At 35.4% G+C, this 21,282-nt stretch overlaps 2 protein-coding genes across 4 annotated transcripts; both read left to right on the top strand.

The window, feature by feature from the left end:
• The first annotated feature begins 3,826 nt into the window (after positions 1-3,826).
• Positions 3,827-13,281, top strand: pou2f3 (POU class 2 homeobox 3). Of its 3 annotated transcripts, none has more exons than XM_053485662.1 (13): positions 3,827-4,082; positions 4,461-4,517; positions 8,304-8,338; positions 8,881-8,982; positions 9,102-9,207; positions 10,113-10,201; positions 10,507-10,683; positions 10,874-11,015; positions 11,109-11,242; positions 11,385-11,549; positions 11,695-11,737; positions 11,828-11,939; positions 12,397-13,281. In XM_053485662.1, the coding sequence occupies exons 2-13, from the start codon at positions 4,469-4,471 to the stop codon at positions 12,434-12,436; spliced, it is 1,194 nt and encodes a 397-aa protein (XP_053341637.1). In that variant the 5' UTR covers positions 3,827-4,082; positions 4,461-4,468; the 3' UTR covers positions 12,437-13,281. The 3 variants fall into 3 exon arrangements, with proteins under 3 accessions (XP_053341637.1, XP_053341636.1, XP_053341635.1); XM_053485661.1 differs by having other exon boundaries at positions 10,492-10,683; positions 11,695-11,734; XM_053485660.1 differs by having other exon boundaries at positions 10,492-10,683.
• A 2,366-nt stretch (positions 13,282-15,647) lies between these two features.
• On the top strand, positions 15,648-19,303 carry zgc:194948 (uncharacterized protein LOC796981 homolog). Its single transcript, XM_053485949.1, has 5 exons — positions 15,648-15,780; positions 15,891-16,034; positions 18,461-18,584; positions 18,678-18,736; positions 18,819-19,303. The coding sequence occupies exons 1-5, from the start codon at positions 15,726-15,728 to the stop codon at positions 18,959-18,961; spliced, it is 525 nt and encodes a 174-aa protein (XP_053341924.1). The 5' UTR covers positions 15,648-15,725; the 3' UTR covers positions 18,962-19,303.
• The last annotated feature ends 1,979 nt before the right edge of the window (positions 19,304-21,282 follow it).

Below are 21,282 nucleotides of genomic sequence, written 5' to 3'. Positions count from 1 at the left end.
TCTTCTTTTTTATTTGTTTCTTTTTTTATGGTCTGGGGTACACAATTATTATTATTTTTTTTAATTCTTTAAAATTATCATTCATGTTGGAAAATGATTTCTCGTGCTTCCAGAATGACTCTTTCACAAACTGCAGAAATCATGGAATTTTCCTGTGCCATCAGGGAAGAAAAACTACATAGATGTGATAACCTGGTCATTCAGTACTGATTTTATCTTGTGCCACCTAACATTGCTGAGCCTAGACCTGACCGACTGAAGCAACTCCAGATCAGAACACTGCCTTCAGATACTTGTACAGTGGGCGCTATGCATGATGGGTGCATGTGCTTCCCTTCTTACCCTGACGGATCAGACCACATGACCTTTGTCCATTGCTCCAAAGTCCAATCTTTATTTTCCAGTCTTTTATTCTGATTTGTCTCACTAACAAGTGGTCCCCTTATGGACACACGGCTATTTAGTCCCAATCCTTTAAGTTGAAATTCTTATTGAAATTCTTTTACTTTCACTGTTAAACATAGCTCTGGTTTTTACTGTCTGATTGTTTTTTTACGATGCCACTTTAAACATTTAAGAAATCTCTGTTTATGATTTTAATTATTGCACAAAGTTTACAGTTGAGCACTTTCATCCTTTCAGGTAATAATGAATCGAACGGTTCTTACCTTAAACCCCAGCAGTTTTAACATTTTCTGAGCTTGATGTTGGCCGATAATTTACCCGCTCTTAAACAGCAGCTCTGACAGATTACATGGTCAATCACAGGAATACATTAACTTGCTCTTCTTATGTTGGAGTTTCTGCAAATAATAACACGCATCAGAATATTTTTAAAAAAATTAACAAACAAGAAAAATTGATAATTTGGTCAAATAAAAAAATATTTTAGGGGTTTGTTTAACATCCATGGAAGGAGACTTCTTTGTTGCAGATGTCAAATTTTGGCATTAACATACTGTACTACTTTTTCTTTTTAATCACAAGGAGACATTTTTTTACATTTAGCTTTAAAGAAAAATAAATATCTAGCTAGAAGTCAAATACAAATTGCTTACAGTACGTAGCACAAGATTAATTTTGAATCTATTTAATCTTGGCTCATTTTTTGTATTCAACCTTTTTTAAGATTGTTGTTATAATTGATCAATTTTGACAGATTCGTTAGTTTTAGCTGTTGTTAGTTCGCTGTAGATTTCTTTGGTTGAAACAGTTCAATTTACCATAAGTTAATCTAAATCACTGATTTGATTTAGATTTCTGTAAATTTTTAAAATCAGTGTTTCAGCTTTTGTTTGCAATTTTTTTTGTCAAGTAGTTGCACCTTTATTTAAGGAAAGAATCAGAGTACTTTTTCTGAGTACTAAGAACCGCTGCTCAAATATCCAACTGATATTTAAATAAATTATTTTAATTTCCGTTATCTATCAAAACTAAACTAGTTTTAAATGATGGAATCCGTGACAAGGTTATTGTATTTTTTCCTGAGTTTGTATGCGCATGGTTAATTCCACATCATACAAGGATGCTGGAATTCTAGCTTCCATGTCCCTTCATGACGGTTTTGTTGTCTGCCGTTGTGTTTCATTCTTGAACTCTGCCCTCTAGTGTTAGTAGTATAACATAGCGCAGAGAGAGAGAGATGGCGGGAGGAGGCCTCAGGCGAGATCTGTCTTATCAGGATGTCCTGTTTAAACAAACACCAAAACCAGGACAAAAGTCACAAAGACGCTATGGTACTAGCTGATGTTCATTGTGTGACTTGATAAGTGTCGTGTGCGCTTTTGCACCTGCTCTTTACATCTATTCAAAATGATATAAATATATTAAACCATATATTAAACCTCATTCTTTATAATATTTGTTTGGTTCTACCTTTTTGGGAGGAAAAAGTAAATATTCAAAATACAATACACATTACAAAATTTGGATGTAGTTTATATTTAGACCTTCAGTGTTCAGTCCAGTGATGGTTTAGAAATTCAGTATATCAGGAAATATATATATAGTTTCTTGAAATATTACAGTCAAAGTACAATACCTGACCATGAAAAAAAAGTCACCATTTTAAAAGGGTCAAATTAATGAGCTGCATCAAGCAAAGAAAACAACTACAGAGGTTTGAAATTACTGAAATTGGGTTAAGAACCCTAAAACACATTATCAAAACCTGGAAGGATAATGCAAATCATGAGTCATCATCGGGTAAACAATCCAGAATCAGATCACAAAAATCAACAGTAAAAAAAACACGTTTAACAGTGAAAATAAGAACCATTTCCATACACACACACATACGGGACACTTGAACATATATATTGGACTTTGGAGCAATAGAAAAAAGATCATGACCAGGGTATAACATCAATAGAGAGTTTTTCTTCCATGATGGCACAGGCATATTCCAGGACTCAAATTGTGAAAGAGTGGTTTCTGGGAGCATGAGGAATTATTTTAATACACAAACTGTAATCAAACATAAAGGTGACTGAATCTTAGAGTGTGTGCCTTTTTTTTTTTTTTTTTTTTTTTTTGCCCAGGCAGTGTATGTTATTAGCAGAAACAAATCTGGTCAAATTATAAGCAAAACATTGCTTTCCAGCATTAAAAGCTGTTCATTCAAACAGCTTTTTTTAATAAATCAATCTTGCATAAAAATCTGTTGTAAAAAGTTACACAATTGATTGTACGAAAATGATTGTCGCATGTCACGTAACTAGCATGGTTAACATACCACAGATGGAAAGCAAGCTACAGTTGTATACGTGTTTGTGGTTAAAATATTTACAAACCTGTAAAAATCAATCAAACTGTACATTTGGTTTAAAATCACTGAGAGGACAAAAAGTATTAGCATGACAAACACAATGATTCTAGAAAACTGTGGAGGTCTTTGAGCTTTAATTAAAGGGTGAAAAGCACTTTAATGCTTTTCACCCTTTAATTAAATTAATTTAGTGGGTTGAGGTGAAAAAAAGAGAAAAGAATAATAGAAAAAATATTATATTTTTATAATAAAATAAAAGTTAAAAAAAAAAAAAAAAAGCTAATTCTTACTACCAACAACTTTATTCCTTATCTTTCAAATGTTAGCTAGCAAGATAATTCCCTTTACTTCTCCTAATGATAACTAGCTTGCTAAAAGTTTGCTAGCTTTTCTTTTTCACAGATTATAAATAAATAAAGTTGCTAGTATACTTTGGGTGAATCAAGGCAGTGACATTGTGACATGTATCCAAGAAATTTTGTTTATCATCTTCGCTAACAAGAGCTTTGTTTCTGCTAGGCTAGTTGAATGCTACTGTAATAGCTAGCTGCTAACAATACAAACTGCTGAGGTAGACAGCAGATAGATGACAGTGATGAATATACTTAGTAAACAGATTAAAAGGTTACAGATTTACATTAATACCTTACAAATATATGATTATAGACCAATATTTAGCAATAATTTAGAAAGTAAAGATTTTTCTTCTGAAGTGAATTGGCAGAAGTATTAGATGGAGCATAAATTGTAGGATTAAGTAGTTTATTAGTTGTTTTATTAAAAATCTGATTTAAAAAAAAACACATCAGTGTGATTAAATTGATAAAATTGTAAAAAAAAATGTTTTTTTTTTTTTTTACTTTTGTAGTGAATGTCCCAGTGGACTTCACTCATTACTGTATCGCCCCTTTAAACCTTCACGAGCATGCTTTTGTGTCAACATAAACACTGCAGGCAAGAAACTGACACATTTCAGGTTTGAGAAGTGACACGCACGCACACGCGCATGCACACACACACAGAGACACACACAGACTCACCTGAGTTTCTGCAGTTTGTCGTCTCCCCCTATGTTGTTTTATGCAAAAAGAGTGCGTCTGGATAGGACGCACTGTGGGCCTTATGCAAATCATCTGTCTATCAGCTTGTGTGGGATCGTGAAAAAGGTGAATACTTCTCCCTGAACCCACTTGTGCCAAATGTTGAAGTTTCTGCGTAACCTCCTGCGTGCATCTTGCTCCTTCTTTCATTCATGACCGACTCAGGATTGTAGAAGAAATCAAGCCAAGCACATCCACAATCTGCTTTCTTTAAGGTGAGTACTTTAAACTGAAATGACTTACAGACAGACTCTCTGTCTCTCTTACTCTTCGCTTCCCTGTAGGTCGCTTCTGTAGCTGGTTTGCAAAATCATATCTCATGCTTGCACAGCATATTGACCCATTTAAATGGTTTTGACTAGAAGAGATTAGGGAGGAGGGCCCGAGCCAGTAGCGGCTGGTGGCTGGCGGCTGGAGGCTGAGCAGGGATCCCCTCAGCTCTTATGAATATTACAACTAGCCCTTTACATAAAGGAGACCTTTTCAAAGTCAGACCCATTAGAATAAAACCTCAAGTTCATTTTCCTGACCGGGCCATGAATTGGCCCAGTGTGCGCATAAAGTAGGAAAATCAGCTATATTTATCATTACAGATATTAAGATGAGCACAGAGGCTGTCGAGCAGAGGGATCCTCAGCATGAACACACAGGTAAGAAGCTATTCATCCCTTACCTTGAACTGTATCTGAGTTGGATGGAATTCAACCATTAATACGGTATTTAATACCTATTTACTTACTTAGTTACCTATTGTTAACATAATCAGTTGAGATTAGGAGTAATTATTCAGCACACCGTTACAACCTGTTATACTCCTGACAACGGGAAAACGGTGAATAGAAGAAAGATAAACATTTGAAGGAAGTTATTTTCTTAATTATGATATTATAACGGTTTCAGTTACAGGATTAGAAAAGACTGCAAAAAAAGATAACATTTTTATAAAGTCTATGAATGCGTCCACACACAAATTTTTTTAGGTTCAATATTTTAATTGCATGGTTTTTGACTCTAAAGTAACAGAAAGTTTTTTTAATTATCGTGAAACAGACAGTAGCTATAAAGTCAATCATCTTAATGCTGTAAATATTATAAAGGTTATAGATTTTATATATATAATCTAAAACCTTTATTATAAATATTATAAAGGTTCTTATATCGAAAGGTGTGGGTTTTTTACATGAGAGATCCAAGCACAGGAATCTACAAAAAAATAAAATATGTTTTTTTTTTATATTAGCGTAATAGTAATATCACTGCTTATTTAGTGCTTAATGCTTTATTAACACTTTCTTAGTGCATTATTTTTAACTAATATCAGCTAGAATTTGTTACCACACCTCTCCCATTGGTTGAGGTGTTTTCACGAGAAAGACACAAGCTTCCGTGTGTCTCTCGTCGGAGCCGTTTGTGGTTTTGACCAGTGAGTTCTCCTCTTTGTCTTGGCTGTTATGGTCTTTCTCCCAGACAGGTCTGTGCAAAACCCTTAATCACATTCTCGCCTGTCACAACTCCATCACAATACCACTGTCTCGCATGAATCCCATGGTTTGTTTGTTTGTGTTTTCCCCCTGTTGTTTGCCACCTTATCCTACCGCTGTCACTGATTCACTGATAGCACAATACCACACGTTCTGGTAATATCTTCGGTTGGGGCATTAACACAGTTGCTTGTTGCATAAACTATGTGTTTTTGCCTATTGACTAACAAGCTCCTAGATTCACCAAAAATAAGTCAAGAGCAGTTGTGTAGTATGCCTACTTTATCACGTATTCCTTATCACCTCTACAGCAAAACTGCTGATTTGATCATTTAAGCAGATGTGTAAAGTTAAGACTCCTGAACCTGTTCATGGTGAGTCAGGTTTGTAGCTCCCGAACTATAAGGAGACAAAAAGAGATGCATAGAGCTTAAGGCTATAATGTTCATCAAGGACATAGCAGTGTACCAGGATGCATGTGTGTGTGTGTGTGCCTGTGTGTGTCTGTGTGTGTGCATGCGTGCATATGCAATATGCGTGGGGGTGGTGGACTGTTTGCAGTGAAGCGTTCATGCCCTCAGGCCATACCGACACATAGTTAGTTGCCTCCGTACGGAACACAAGGGGCTGAAATGAGGAACTTGGATTCAGAGAGAGCACAATATACTAAATGATTGTTTTGTCTAGCATCGTTTCCTGTAATACTAAATATCAGTTTCAGGCTTTTCCTGTACACAGGTGCAAACATGATCGTATCATTAAAAAAAGGATTGTAATATTTTGTAGAGTAATAAAGAGTTATTTCCCTATATTTTTTATACTGCTTCCTCCAGAACCTTTTTATAGTGGAATTTTAGTAGTCAAACATTAACTACAGTAATTAACTATATAACTAATAATTATGATTGTAACTAAATCTCTAAATGTTACATGTGGAAATATAACAACAACAAGAACTATATCACTAGTTTTAACTTTTTGTAACTATAGTTACAAAATTATAGCTATGAATAAAACTTTGACTATATCAATAACTATGACACTATACCTTCAAAAATATTTTTGCCTTAACTAACTACTGTGTATAACTATGACCACAATTATAACTTTGACTGTAACAGTAACCATGCCAAAAGTATGAACCATAATTGAGCTATAATTATAATTACCTTTAATTGAGTAATTTCAACTTTATATGTTATAATTATATATACAGAATATAATTATATATTATAATTATATGTTTAACTACGAAATTATTACTATAACTACAACCTAAAAACTCATTAACTACAAATTATATATTTACATAATCAACAAATCTATAATAAACCTATATAAACATCATAACCAATTTCTAATCATAATGGCCGAACTATAATTATGATTATATGTGTGTATATATATATAACAGTAATTTTACATATGAAAATAACTACAACAGATGATAACTACAAATCTGCGTATGACAATAACTAAACCAACAGTGCAACTAGAATTATGACTATGATTAAAAATGAAATGGAAAATATAACTAGACTACTAGTCGTACAGCAATAAGTTTGATAGTAATCGGCAATACTATAAGAATAAGTATTATAATATAACCATAAATAATCATAATGTGTTTTATTTCTCAAAATAGTTTTTTTTAATACTCTAAACAAATACCATAAATACAATATTTGGTTCAAGTTTCCAATTATACAATAACGGACAATGTTGATTGAAATCTAACCCTATGTGTAAGTTCTATCATAACCAGAATAAGTTCAGAACGTACCATTGACATTTTCATAAAACATGTACTAAGAACTGTTACATGTCAGCTTAGACTTGGTTAAACAGTCTGTTGTTGCTACAGCAGTACCTTCTGGGCTAGTTCTAGCAAATATCAAAGATATATAGCACAAAATACAACAAACAGGCATCAACACTGGTTCTTTGTTGTCCCCTGAAGGAGTTTTAACCTGTTGTAATATTCCAAAATTTCATCAAAGGCCCAAATTAACTACTGTGATCTTAGTGCAATTGCATCTTAGCTACAAAAGTGGAAGATGTACACAATAGTTAAGATATATATATATATATATATATATATATATATATATATATATATATATATATATATATATATATAAAATGTGAAGGTATACAAAACACAACAGTACTTGAGGTACTTGAATAATTATACATAAAAAGGATATTTAGACAGGATATTCATGTAAATTTCAAAACTTTTCCCAAATATTCTTTGGGGTTTAACAATTTTTTTTTTTTTTTTTTTGTAGTCAAGACTAATCCCACATACTGCACCTAATTGATTCTACCTGCTATTGTTGACACTGGTTTTAGTAAATTAGAATGATTTGACTTGCATAATATTATTTGATCTAATTAGTTTTTTTTAGACAAAACCCCTATTGTATCTGCGATGCTTATGTGAAAGAAAAAAAGAAAGAAAGAAAGAAAGAAAGACTTTAACAGAGAAAGAATCAAGTCAGAGATGCACCTGGGGGTTTGTAAACATTCAAATATGAGGGCTTGCGAAAGGTTACCATGGATACGTTCCCATTTGCATGGGCGCTTCATTTCCATACTGGAAGTTTGGCTCGGGGAGGAGCGCAGATTTCCATAGCACAGGCCGAGCGAGCACTGATGCGCTAACCACAGCCTCACACGGCCCTATTTGAATATCAAATCAGGACAGATTACCTGGACCTAACAACCTTTGAACTCAGTAGAGCCCTTGACAAAACTCTGTCTCCATAATGGTTAACGTAAGATACAAGGCCCCTAAAGAGCCACGGAGACAGCGGGAATTGAGATAAAACGTCGCTACTTGCTAGCTTCACGTAGAGAATGTACTGTGTATTTATATATAGCAAAACATTTAAAATGAGGAAGGATGATATGAACTAATTATTCGATTATGCTCTGTTCATCTTTTTGCAGAAATCGAACAAAATGGCATTGACTTCACAAGACAGGTAAATACACATGTTAATAATTTCTTAACCAGTAAATCACTCAGTTTGCATGTCCAAGCAACTCCCTATATACACGTTAACGGCCACTCTGTAGAGCTTTTGCTAATCTCTTTCACAGAGCTCATAATTAACCTTGATTTATTATAAGTTACGTTGGCCCTTTTTCTCATGTAATGCTATGCAGACGAGTCTACTGAGTCCCATGTACAGGAACTAGCCTCAGGTTCTCATTTGCATAGGCTTTAGCCTGAGGGCAGGGAAGGAATGTTTTTCAAAAGCTCCCTCTGGTAGAACAAGTCAGACAGCCTTGGATTGAATACACACGCACACACGCGCGCACGCACGCACAAACGGACACCAGCGTACACGTGACTCCTATCCAAGCTCATACACTCATACATAATACAAAGTAGTACTAACTATCAGTTTATGCTCAGCAACTGGATTTACCCAATTAGTTTCTTCTGTTAGAAATGTTTCTTGTGTATCTTTGGGATACAGTTTAGATCACAACGTATGACATAGTATCTCCTGGTTTCTAGATAAAGACAGAGGACCTGAACGATTCTCCTCACTCTGCGCCATCGCATAAGACATGTCATCTCACGCAGGGTTCGCCCGCTCCTACAGGGCAGCTGCCTGGGGTACGCCAATTTCAACGTTCCTACCATGGATCCTACACTAAATCACATGGTATTCTGATGGTAGGCTTATAGACCATGAATGGAGGCGTCATGAATGCTTTTGTGCTGTGTATTTTCAGGACTTGCCATCGCTGCACCCACTTCCCCAGCTGGTCCTCATGTCGGGCTCACACCTTTCCTCATCTTCACCCTTCCTCCTGTCCCAGGCTCAGACAGGACACCAAGGTCAGTCTTTATACTTCGCAAACGATAGCAATTTTTAAAGGAGCAACCTCCACAATGTTCCTATATCACTGGATGCAACAAAAACATAATGACGTCATAGTGCTTGGGCCCTAAAAAGGTTAAAACACGTCCGTTCCTTCATCAGCCTCACTTTTTTCTCTTCAACAAACAAAAAAACTACTCTTATAGACTGTTAAAAAGTTTTAATGCTCGTTCCATAAATGTCTCCTCACATATATTAACATTTGTATATGTCACTATATATTATATCTATTTGACTTAGATTATGTACAAGGTATGTCCTCCATTGCAAATCCTAGTGATTAGACTTCTTACTACAGAAATGATAACATATTGGAACGAGCAAATCTGAACAACCCTGATTCGCCCTGAAATCAGAGCAACTGTCACTACTGTGGAAAATAAATCTGACGAATTAGAATCAAGCATCCTCTATATGTTTACCCCAGGTTTCCTTGTGCCAACAGAGTGTCACATAAGGAATTAGAGCTGTGGTGTAGTAGGGAAATGATCATCAAGTCATTGATGCGATGTGTAGCAGAGTTACCGTTAAAACCCCAAAGCTGAATATTCATTCATAACAGTGTTATTCCCTTTATACCACAGGAAAGTATTATATATATATATATATATATATATATATATATATATATATATATATATATATATATTATATATATATATATATAGTATGTTATACCAGACATATCATCTTCATCCATTTGTATTAGTTACATTTAATACTGTAGCACATCCCTGATACAGGTTAGTTCCTGTTATCACTTACGGTACAGCTGCTATTAACAGTCATTTCCTCATCAGCTTCTCTTTTTTTTTTTATTGTTTGTGTATTATATTAATTCTGTGTTTATATCGCCTTATAGCCCTGCTGCAGCCGAATCTCCTGTCCTTACCCTCTCAGTCCCAGCCTAGTCTCCTGCAGCACCAGCCTGGACTGGCCTTAACACCTCAGGTAAACAAAAGAGATTATCATATCCTGGTTATACCTGTTGCAGTTTCTCAGAACCCCATCTCCAGATCTACTGATATAATATTACTGGATGTCAACTGCATGAAAAGCTTCAGGTTAAAACTAAGAAAATAAAACAAAAGCAACTGATTAGGATAGTAAAGAAGCTTGCTTGCTACTGTATTTTTCTAATCAACTGGCTTAGGTGTGTCAGAAAAAAAGAACAATGCTGTTTGGATGGTGATTCCCATGTGCTAGATCGAGAACTTTAAATCTATTTATCTGATCTATAGTTTTTATCTGCACAGGCGATGGGTCGGGCAGGCCTGGCTGGGTCTTCCATGGACGCACACTTGGACATGCCTCACTTACAGGTGCCTAAGCACGTGGGTGCGTCACAGCAGGACGAACCAAGTGACCTGGAGGAGTTGGAGCAGTTTGCGAAGTCCTTCAAGCAAAGACGCATCAAGCTGGGCTTTACGCAGGCAATGACCTAAAAATTCAAATTAACTTTGCAGACAGATGTAAATAAAGTACATTAAAGGGAAACGAGCTTTGAAATGCATTTCAATGAAGGCTTGTTCGCCCAAAAAAAAAAAAATAGGCAAAAGTAGGCAACGGACCAAAATTTAAAGGACATCTAATGAGCTGTTAATCTGACGCTTCTATTTTCAGGGAGATGTGGGTTTGGCCATGGGGAAGCTCTATGGAAATGATTTCAGTCAAACCACAATTTCCCGCTTTGAGGCTCTTAATCTCAGCTTCAAGAACATGTGCAAGCTCAAACCATTGCTGGAGAAGTGGCTCAGTGATGCAGGTAAACAAATACGTACAAACAGAGTGACCATGTATAATGGATATGGACATAAATAGATATATGTGATTATTTTACCCTTTGACCCTTTTTCAGAAAACTCACCCTCGGACTCGATGGCCAATCCCGCCACTTTGCCACCACTTATGGAAGGATATGGGAGGAAGAGAAAAAAGAGAACGAGTATTGAGACCAACATCAAGCTCACGTTGGAGAAACGCTTCCTAGATGTGAGTAAATTGTTGGACTCGAAACAAATGGATGCTTGGATGCCAACTTAAGGATTTCTACAAGTGGGTTCAGGTTTTGGCAGGACAAAACCGATCTGAGTTGCCACTTAAGTAGTCCTTCTTTTCTTTTCTTTTTTTACAGAATCCCAAACCAAACTCGGAGGAAATCACTATGATTTCGGAGCAGCTGTCGATGGAAAAGGAAGTGGTGCGGGTGTGGTTCTGCAACCGACGACAGAAGGAGAAGAGGATCTATTGCCCAGTTGCCACCTCACCTATAAAATCACACAACTACAATGCCAGACTGGTAAGGTTTTTTTCTTTTTCTTTTAACAATCTGATGGTTTCATTTCCCAAGCGAGCATCACAACCACTTAAAATGATGATGTACAGTATTAGGTTGTTCTTCTAAATGACTGTTGTTTCACTTATACAAACGCTTTTCATTTCAGCCTGCACCTAGCAGACCCTTCAGTCCTCTTCCTTCAGGAGGTGGTAAGACCTTTTCTCCATATATATTTGTTAGAACTAGTATAAAAGATATTATACTCATTGAACAAGTAAGAGCTCTTTTTTCTCCCACAGTGTCGAGCAGCTCGTCTCCCAACAGCCCGAGTCGCGGGTCTTCTCCAAACACTCTGTCTTCCTCCAGTCCTCTGACATCACAGGGGGTCAATCAATCCTTCAATCCTGCAGGGTAATCAGACTTGTCAAATTGATAGCATAATGATGCCACCGGATATATTAATGTAGCATGTATCTGTACTACCCTTCTTACTCATGCAGTCATCCAGTTAGCCAATCATAGTGCAGTGTAATACATAAATGTAATCAGATACAGGTCAAGAGCTTGGGTTAACATCAACAATAAACATCAAAATGAAGATAACTGAGATTGCGATGGATTTTCATGCAACAACATTCTTAAGAGCCTTTAGATTTGAACAGACAGGAAGATTAAGGCAAGATCAAATAACCACTCTTTACAACCGTGATGAGCAGAAAAGCTTCTCGGATGATCTTGACCTGTTTTTGATTATATACTAATTGCATTCAGGCTATATAATTGTATGCATGCTTGTGATCTCAGTCCCTCGTCCGTTAAACAGCAGTCTCAGTAAATGGGTTATGAACTATGCCCTCTTTTCTTCCAGATCCTGGTATCGTTGGAACAGTACTGCGTATCACCACTGAAATAACCACCTAGAATCCGCTCCCCACCCCAAGAAGTGAAAATAAAATGTTTACAGTTTGTTTTGACATGAAAGAAAACTATGCTCTGATTTCTACATTTACATACTGATGGAATACTGAAGTTTCACAATCACATGCTGAAAAAAAAAGGAAGTTTGTTCATTTCAACAACATTTCACCTATTTTTTTTATTTTGATTTGTTTATATTATGATCAAACATCAGGTCTCTCCAACATTTCAAAGTTTCTATGCGGTGGTGTTAAAGCCACCGTTCTGAAAGACTTAAAGAGATATTCCTTTTCTAAGACGATGTTTACATATCTATTCTTATCTTTAACCCATATTTTTATCATAATATATTTAGATGACACTTAAGCGCGAGCAACAATGTCAATTTAAACTATGCAAATATTTCAAGTATCAAAGCTTTTCGAATTATAAGCGTGTGGTTATCACTGACTTCACTGTGTAGCGTTTATCATTTCACTCAAATGATTTTCACTCTCCTATTTTATAAATGTCTGTTTTTTCTAAGTTAAGCTTTTATGAACATGCTTTTGGAAGTGGAAGTACTAATGTAGTGGAAAAGGGGGTTTGATTTTTTTTTCTGCCTTTTCCTTATGAAGTGGTCCAAAGCATTTGAAGTGATGTAATTTCAACCTTTGTCTTTGATGTGATTACTGTATGTATCCCCATTGTTTATTATTGCTTGTGTTTATTTTTTTTCTGTGATGCATAATATGATTTGTTTTGTAATTGAAATGTTGTGTTGTACATTTGAATGCTGGACATGACTGTATGTGTAACTGTTTAATACTTAACATTAAACAGATTCACCACTTTACATTGGTCCTCACTTTAAATTTTACTTAGTTTATATTTATTATTTAAAAGTACTTAAGGTTTTTTTTAAGTTCGATTTTGAAACTCGACTTAATTTAGCGATGAATCTGAAAAAGATATTTATACGAATAAAAAATTATCACAAAAAGGGGATGTATTTTACAAGATTCCCTTTTTATTAATTACTAAACATTTAGATGGGTTTATGTGCAAACGAATACATGATAAAAAGAGAAAAAAATATATAAAAAAGAGCATAAATAAGCCAATTAAATTTTCCACCTAATGTGACTTAACCTAAAAAATGCATAATTTGATGTGCATTTCCACTGGAGCAATAACAAGACACACCACACACACTTTGAGTGACTTGTTAAAGAAATAGAAAACTATGGGACCTTTAATGATTTTTAACAGAGTTAATATTAAAGCGTAGGAGTATTGTGTGCATTTTATACTGTATATATTTTCTATAAATTTTTGGACCCAAAAAATGTATACACACCTCAATAAGTAAAATATATGCAAAAAAATTCATGGTCACATGATAACATCATTGATGGTGCGACTACTGACATCTTTAGAGAAAACATAATACTACACATCACTACCATAATACAATTTGAGTTTTAAGAAAGGTCATAGATAACAACTGTTAAAATATAGACAAAGTCTGACAGAAAAAATGTATATACACTTCAGGAAAAGAAAAACTTAGAAAAATAGAACATTGATTGCTATATGTTATATATTGATATACTGTATAAGATAATATATTATACTAATATAACATACATTATACTACTGTATTTTTCTTTTCCTGAAGTATGTATACATTTTTCATTTTTTTCTTCTGCTTTATACTTTATTTTATTTTATTGTAACAAAATTGTAGATTCTATATTTTAGATTTTAGATTTTTCTTATATATTATTCTTATTATATTATATATATTATATATAAGCATTTCACTGCATATCATATTGTGTATGGTTGTGTATGTGACAAATAATAATATGAATTTTAATGAATATATATATTATAATTATGACACTCCTTTTGAGTGTCATGCACTAACATTCCACTAGAGAGCGCTCGTGTACAATGCAAAGCAAAGTTACTTCAGGCAGAAGCATACAGTACATCAGCCCATAACCTGTTTATTTAAGTATATTTAAGAATTGTATTTCAAATTTTAGATGCATGAACATTTGCGTAAGGAATAAAACCCTGGACAGCATGATTGTTGTATGAAAATAATCACGGACATGCTGATCTGATGCAGCCTGATATAAACAATACTTACCTGGAAAGTATTATAACAGAGCATCCTAAGGTGTTTTTTTTTTTTTTGGTTTATTTTATACCAAAAAAAAATTACCAATAATCTCTTTTTCCCGGGTTCTCATTTGTTTTTCTGTTTCCTTAAGTTAACAAGACGTAAAAAGCCAGCATGGCATGTTACCTACAGAATGGAAAAAACAAATCTCTGACAATCTGACTCACACATGTACTCTTGCATTCATTCCTTAAATAGCACCACTCATTCATTCCATCATTTCCACTAACCACTTGCTTTGATAGGAAACTCTTTTCAAAATCGGAGCTGTTTGTTTGTATGCATGCAGAGGTGTGTGACCAAATACTCTCAGAGTCTCAGAGTGTGTATGAGACAAGTCTTTAAATGATCATTAATCTTCTTGACAATCTTCCCGAAATTATTTTCAATAAAATGCAATGCAAAAGTGAAATAAATTTATTTATTAGATGTTTATAGAAAAATATTTCAATGAATAATTTGATCTAGTTAAGAAGGTTGAACCATAGTTAACTTTTTAGTGTGTAAAAAAATTAAAAAGACTAGAAATTTGTGTCTCTTCTATTGACCTTTATTGACAGGTTACTTCTATCATTTGACAAGGTTTGGCGTTTTTATATCACCATTATAAATGTAAACAGCTAGGTACTTTTGCAAGAAATATGATACTTTTAAAAGTCATATATTTAATATAACCCTAATATTATCATCCCTGCACTGGCTACCTGTTAAGTTCTCACAAGTTCTCCCATCATAGTATATTTATTACACAAGTGTTAGGATGATACATAGATTGTGAGTTATCTATGAGTGCAGGATTATTGTGCGAGTCCTTGAGAGAAATTCTTCCCCCCAGGCATTGCTTTGATGTCAGCAGTGAATGAAACATACATGTAAGACTAGAGTTGAGTGTAAATAGTGCCACCATGTCAGTTAGGGTACATTTTGCCATGCATTGTCCATCATCAGGGTGTGTATGCTGGAAGAGCTATCGTCTCAAATGTACCTGGGGAAACCTGTTTTCCTTTCCGTCACACGTGTCCCTTCGACCAGCTCGATCGGGCTCATCCGTCTCAGTGTCCCGTGTGATCAAGGACTTCGCAGAGAAAACTCTACAGAGGACAACGATGCTGGCTGTACTCCTCATCGCGGGGGCACTGATTCCCCTAACACATGCTCAAGGTAAGATAAAGCGAGCTGCTGTTATTCCTTGAAATCTGGAGACTAGAGATATATTCTGTGGATGGACAACTGAACTGAAATGTGTTCTTCTGTTCATCTGTATGGTGCAGATTTTCCACTCGCCCTTTTATCGACTGAAAGCCAAATGATCTCAAGCCGATTCTTCAACTCCCTGCTGCTGACTTTACCCCCCTGTAACTACGCTGGCAAGAACGTGGACCTAGAGTATCAGAATTTGGACATCAATACAAAATGTATGTACTGTTCTCTTGATTAACCAGTTATTTTTCTACAAATGCAAATCTGACTAAATCCAGCAAGGCAAATCACAGCTTTATATAACCGCTGTTGTTCTTATATAGAGTCTGTGGGAATCTTGTATGGGTTATGGCTTATGATCTACCTTATGATAAACTGTGCTGACAAAGAAACTTATCATTGTTATGTTGAGATTTATGGAAAGAATCTATAGTGGCAAAGGAAAATGTGATGATTTAATTGTGATTGACAGCTGATTGAATTATTTAACTGAATTATGTAGCTGTCCAACAACAATATTGTTAATTCCAAATATTTCCATCACCTTTTGGTGAAATAAATTTATACTTATTTACTGAAGCACTTAAAACTTTTAAGAGTATTCTAGCTAATTTTAGTTTTGCTGGAGTTTTTAAATAAACACATACAGAATACGGCTAAGCATTATGCAGTGTAGAGTGACGTATCCTATTTTTCAGCACTAAATAGGCAACTGAATTTAATTTCACTTTTACTAACTATACAAACAGAGCTGAGCAAAAATTTTAAAATCAGTCAAATGGGCAAAGAAATAAGCAAAGACACATATTATCACATGTTTTTCTGGTTGTTTTTGTTGTTTCTATGACCAAAATATATATACAGAAATAATAATATGCATATTGTGGGAGTCCTACTTTTCGGTGACATCATTCCCATATTCCCTTAGTTGCCTTGGATTTTTATGTTATAAAAAGGATGATAACTTACATTCTATCTGACGTATCTAAAAACCCAAATACACAGTTTGATGTCTGAAGCTTTACTGTTAACACACACCGGCTAAGCTTACATACAGTGGGGCAAAAAACGATTTAGTCAGCCACCAATTGTGAAAGTTCTCGCACTTAAAAAGATGAGAGAGGCCAGTAATTTTCATCATAGGTATACCTTAACTATGAGAGACAAAATGAGAAGAAAAAAAATCCAGAAAATCACATTGTACTGTAGGATTGTAGACGTCTGGCACTGCCAGGGACTTAAATGCTGCAGTGCCAGACGTGTCCCCCTGCTTAAGCCAGTAGATGTCCAGGCCCGTCTGAAGTTTGCTAGAGAGCATTTTGGATGATCCAGAAGAGGATTGGGAGAATGTCATATGGTCAGATGAAACCAAAATAGAACTTTTTTGGTAAAAACTCAACTTGTTGTGTTTGGAGGAGAAAGAATGCTGAGTTGTATCCAAAGAACACCATACGTACTGTGAAGCATGGGGGTGGAAACATCATGCTTTGGGGCTGTTTTTCTGCAAAGGTGACCAGGACGACTGATCCGTGTAAAGGAAAGAATGAATGGCACTATGTATCATGAGATTTTGAGTGAAAACCTCCTTCCATCAGAAATGTAGCTGGCTGGCTCTTTCAGCATGACAATGATCCCAAACACACCGCCCGGGCAACAAAGGAGCTTCGTAAGAAGCATTTCAAAGTCCTGGAGTGGCCTAGCCAGTCTCCAGACCTCAACCCCATAGAAAATTTTTGGAGGGAGTTAAAAGTCCGTGTTGCAGACAGCCGCAAAACATCACTGCTCTAGAGGAGATCTGCATGGAGAAATGGGCCAAAATACCAGCAACAGTGTGTGAAAACCTTGTAAAGACTTACAGAAAACGTTTGACCTCTGTCATTGGCAACAAAACAAATTTTGATATTGACCAAATACTTATTTGTCAAGCACCATAATTTGCAAATAAATTCTTATAAAATCATACAATGTGATTTTCTGGATTTTTTTTTTTCTTATTTTGTCTCTCATAGTTGAGGTATACCTGTGATGAAAATTACAAGCCTCTCTCATCTGTTTAAGTGGGAGAACTTAACTAAAAACTTTTTTGACCCACTGTACAAGCACATATATTTGTTTTAAATCCCATTGATCTATGCTGTGCTGCTTTTATTAAAGCTAAGTTATAAGAATATGCTTTGTGGCCAAAACATGTTTTTCCTTTTTTTGTTGCCCAGATTACATCCAAGGTGTCAGGTTTTTCCAGACAACCACACAAATAAAATAAAGGAACAGTTCTGTTTGCATTCCAATAATGCTAATTAAAAAAGTATCATATTATCTCAAAGTAACAGGGTGCACAGTGGCGTAGTGGTTAGCACTGTGGCCTCGCACCGCCAGCGTTGAGGGATCGATTTCCACCTTAGGGTCTGTTTCCATGTTCTCCCTGTGCTTGGTGGGTTTTCTCCCAAAGGCTAACAGCTGTTTCCAACTTGTTCATAGTATGTAAGTCAGTTAGTGCTTGGCACTCCATCCAGGATGTACCCTTTCTAATGCCCCAAGTCCCCTAGGATACTCTCCAGGCCTTCTGTGACCCTGAACAGGATATGGTGTACAGAAAATGAGTAATTAAGTATGTTTCACTTGATACTTTTGGCTTTAACAGACTACATAAGCAACATTTTCACCATTCCAAGCTGTATCAACACCGGGTACCCGAATGGATTATCTGCGTTTAGCAGGCGCATCGGGTATCAGCTGATGAACCTTAATGAGAGCACACAGTACAAGTGAGTATGAAATCTCACTTGTATCCTTCCATCCTTCAATTAATAAACCTCATATAAAAAGTGTGCATCATTTTATTTTGTGTTCATATTTAGGATTATCTATAAAATTGGAATTCTCAGTAGCACCCCCTTGACTGCAAGTACAAGAACAGGTAAGAGGCAAACCGTTAAGTGAGTTGAAATATAAATGACGTAAAGACACTCATATGTGCATATGTGCATGTCCTTTTGTAGCAGTTAACTACACGGATATCGACCTTAGCTTCGCCGGACGCAGCGCGGCAATGGTGGTGATCACAGCCGTTCTCTCTGTGACTATGTTTATCCTCCTGCTCGGTATCATCATCAGTTTGTTTGTGTCGCCTAAAAAAGATTAAATCCATCACTTTAGATTCAGAAATGAAGTCTATTACCACCAAACTGTATGTCCTGTTCAAAAACTTGTATTTCATCTAATATTTTTTCCATAAGACATAATAAAATTAAGAATTACGCTAGTTATCAAGCAGATTTTTGTACATTTATTTTCTTTCATAGGCGGTACGGTGGCTTAGTGGTTAGCACAGTCACCGTGCACCTCCAGGGTCCGGGTTCGATTCCCGCCTCCCGAGTTTGCATGTTCTCCCTGTGATTGGTGGGTTTCCTCCAAGTACTCTGGTTTCCTCCCAGTCCAAAGACATGCAGAAGTTTCCTGGGATAGGCTCCACACCCCAGCCCCCCCCCCCCCCTGAACGACAAGATTTAGCAGTATAGACGATGAGTGTGTGAATTAGTGCATGAGTAATACTTTCATAAAGCCTATGTATTTTGTTGTAGAATGTGGTGATTTATGTCTTATATTTCAAGTATGTGATATATTTCTTTAGTTGTAACATGCTTATCTTCTTATTTAATCAAAATATTGATTAACACTGACGATTAATTCAATGACCATTTCTATATAAACAGTAATGTCTCAGAAACGTGTTGTTTTCTTTTAAGATCAGTTGTAATGGGTTGACTAACTGCATTCAGATTTAATAATAAATATTAAAATGTGATAAATAATTCAGGCGTGTTTATATCTTATTAGATTAGGGAAATAACTTTAAGTTTCATTGGGCTGTGATCATATTGGATTAATATGATATTCAATGATTAATCAATCTGTATTGGCCAAAGGCATGATCCTGTAAATTCTATCTGCTACCACTCAAATGAAACATATAAAGATAAATTTATCATATAGATAACTTATCTATAAAATAATCAACACATAATCCAGATCGTAATCCAGATCTCATTCCAGGTGGAGATTTATGATGTGATCAACAAGTGATCCCTCAACAAAAAGGTGGGAAGGTTTGAGGAAGAACGGGGTGAACATCGGGGACAAAAGGAAATGCTCAGCTAACAAAATAAAATTAATGTACATGAAAAATAATATTGTTGGCCCAGTGGCTTAGTGGGTAGCCCTGTCGCCTTGTATCTCCAAAGAAATGCAGGCTAGGCTAATTGGCATTTCCAAATTGCACTGTAGTGTGAAAAATAATATGTTTCAGGTCATAATTATATATATATATATATATATATATATATATATATATATATATATATATATATATAAATTCTAAATCAAGCTGTCAATCAAATTACCTCAGTCATTTTACTTACCATTAAATGCCACAGTCCAGCTTTTGAAGTAGGCTGGGCAACAACGACAAAGATGACATCACACAATCGCAGATAACAATACAATAGCTTCTGATCAATGAAGCACAACTACATAAAGACACTGAGGACCAAAATTAAGTCTTCAACATTACCCACTATCCCACTTTACCAATATCCACTTTATACATTTTTATTAGTGAAATCCATGGCTTAAAAAAGTCTACCTAATAAGGAGCAACAATGTACCATTGACCTTTTGCACATGACATCAGCATGTCTGTCCACAGGGGTCCCACCCACTACTGGATGGCAAAAAGACAATACATACATGAAAAAAACTAGTCACAGAAGCACTTTCATCATTATGTCATTCATCATGTCATGATGATATTCATGGCACGAAAGATCCCAGGTTCAAATCCCACAACCACCAAGTTGTCCCTGTTGGGCCCTTGAGCAAGGCCCTAAACCCTCAACTGCTCAGATGTATAATGAGATAAAAAAAAAAAAGGAAGTCGCTCTGGATAAGGAATGAAATAGGATAAAGAAAGTTGCTTATAAGTTGTTCTGAATTGCATCTGAACCATTCATGTTGTGTTTCATAGCTGTAAAGCTTCTAGTGTAACAAAAGTCTGAATCCAAAGTTCCTCTGTAACTCCTGAACCGTGAGCACTTGGTGTGTGTATCAAGTGATACCGCACAGTAATTAAATTAGAAAAATTAAACTCTTATATAATGTGTAGTATATTCATTACATGTTAATTGAAAATTCCAAGCCTTTCTTGTTTTAATTTTGATGATTTTGGCTTACAGACCACGGAAATCAAAAATCCTGTATCTCTAAATTTTAGAACATTTTCTAAGATCAATCAAAAAAATCATTTACAGTACTAAATAGTTATTTTTTCATCCATTCCAGTGATTCTTTTTTTTTTTTTCCTTTACTTGACTTTGATAGTAGAAATGTGTCTTTAATAAAATAAAATAAGTGTATTGTGTATTCATTGTATGTTTACAGCTAAAGGCTTAAGCTACTGTATAAAGC

Source organism: Clarias gariepinus, chromosome 24, assembly GCF_024256425.1.
Source record: "Clarias gariepinus isolate MV-2021 ecotype Netherlands chromosome 24, CGAR_prim_01v2, whole genome shotgun sequence".
Lineage (NCBI taxonomy): Eukaryota > Metazoa > Chordata > Actinopteri > Siluriformes > Clariidae > Clarias > Clarias gariepinus.
This window is presented reverse-complemented; position numbering and strand designations above follow the sequence as displayed.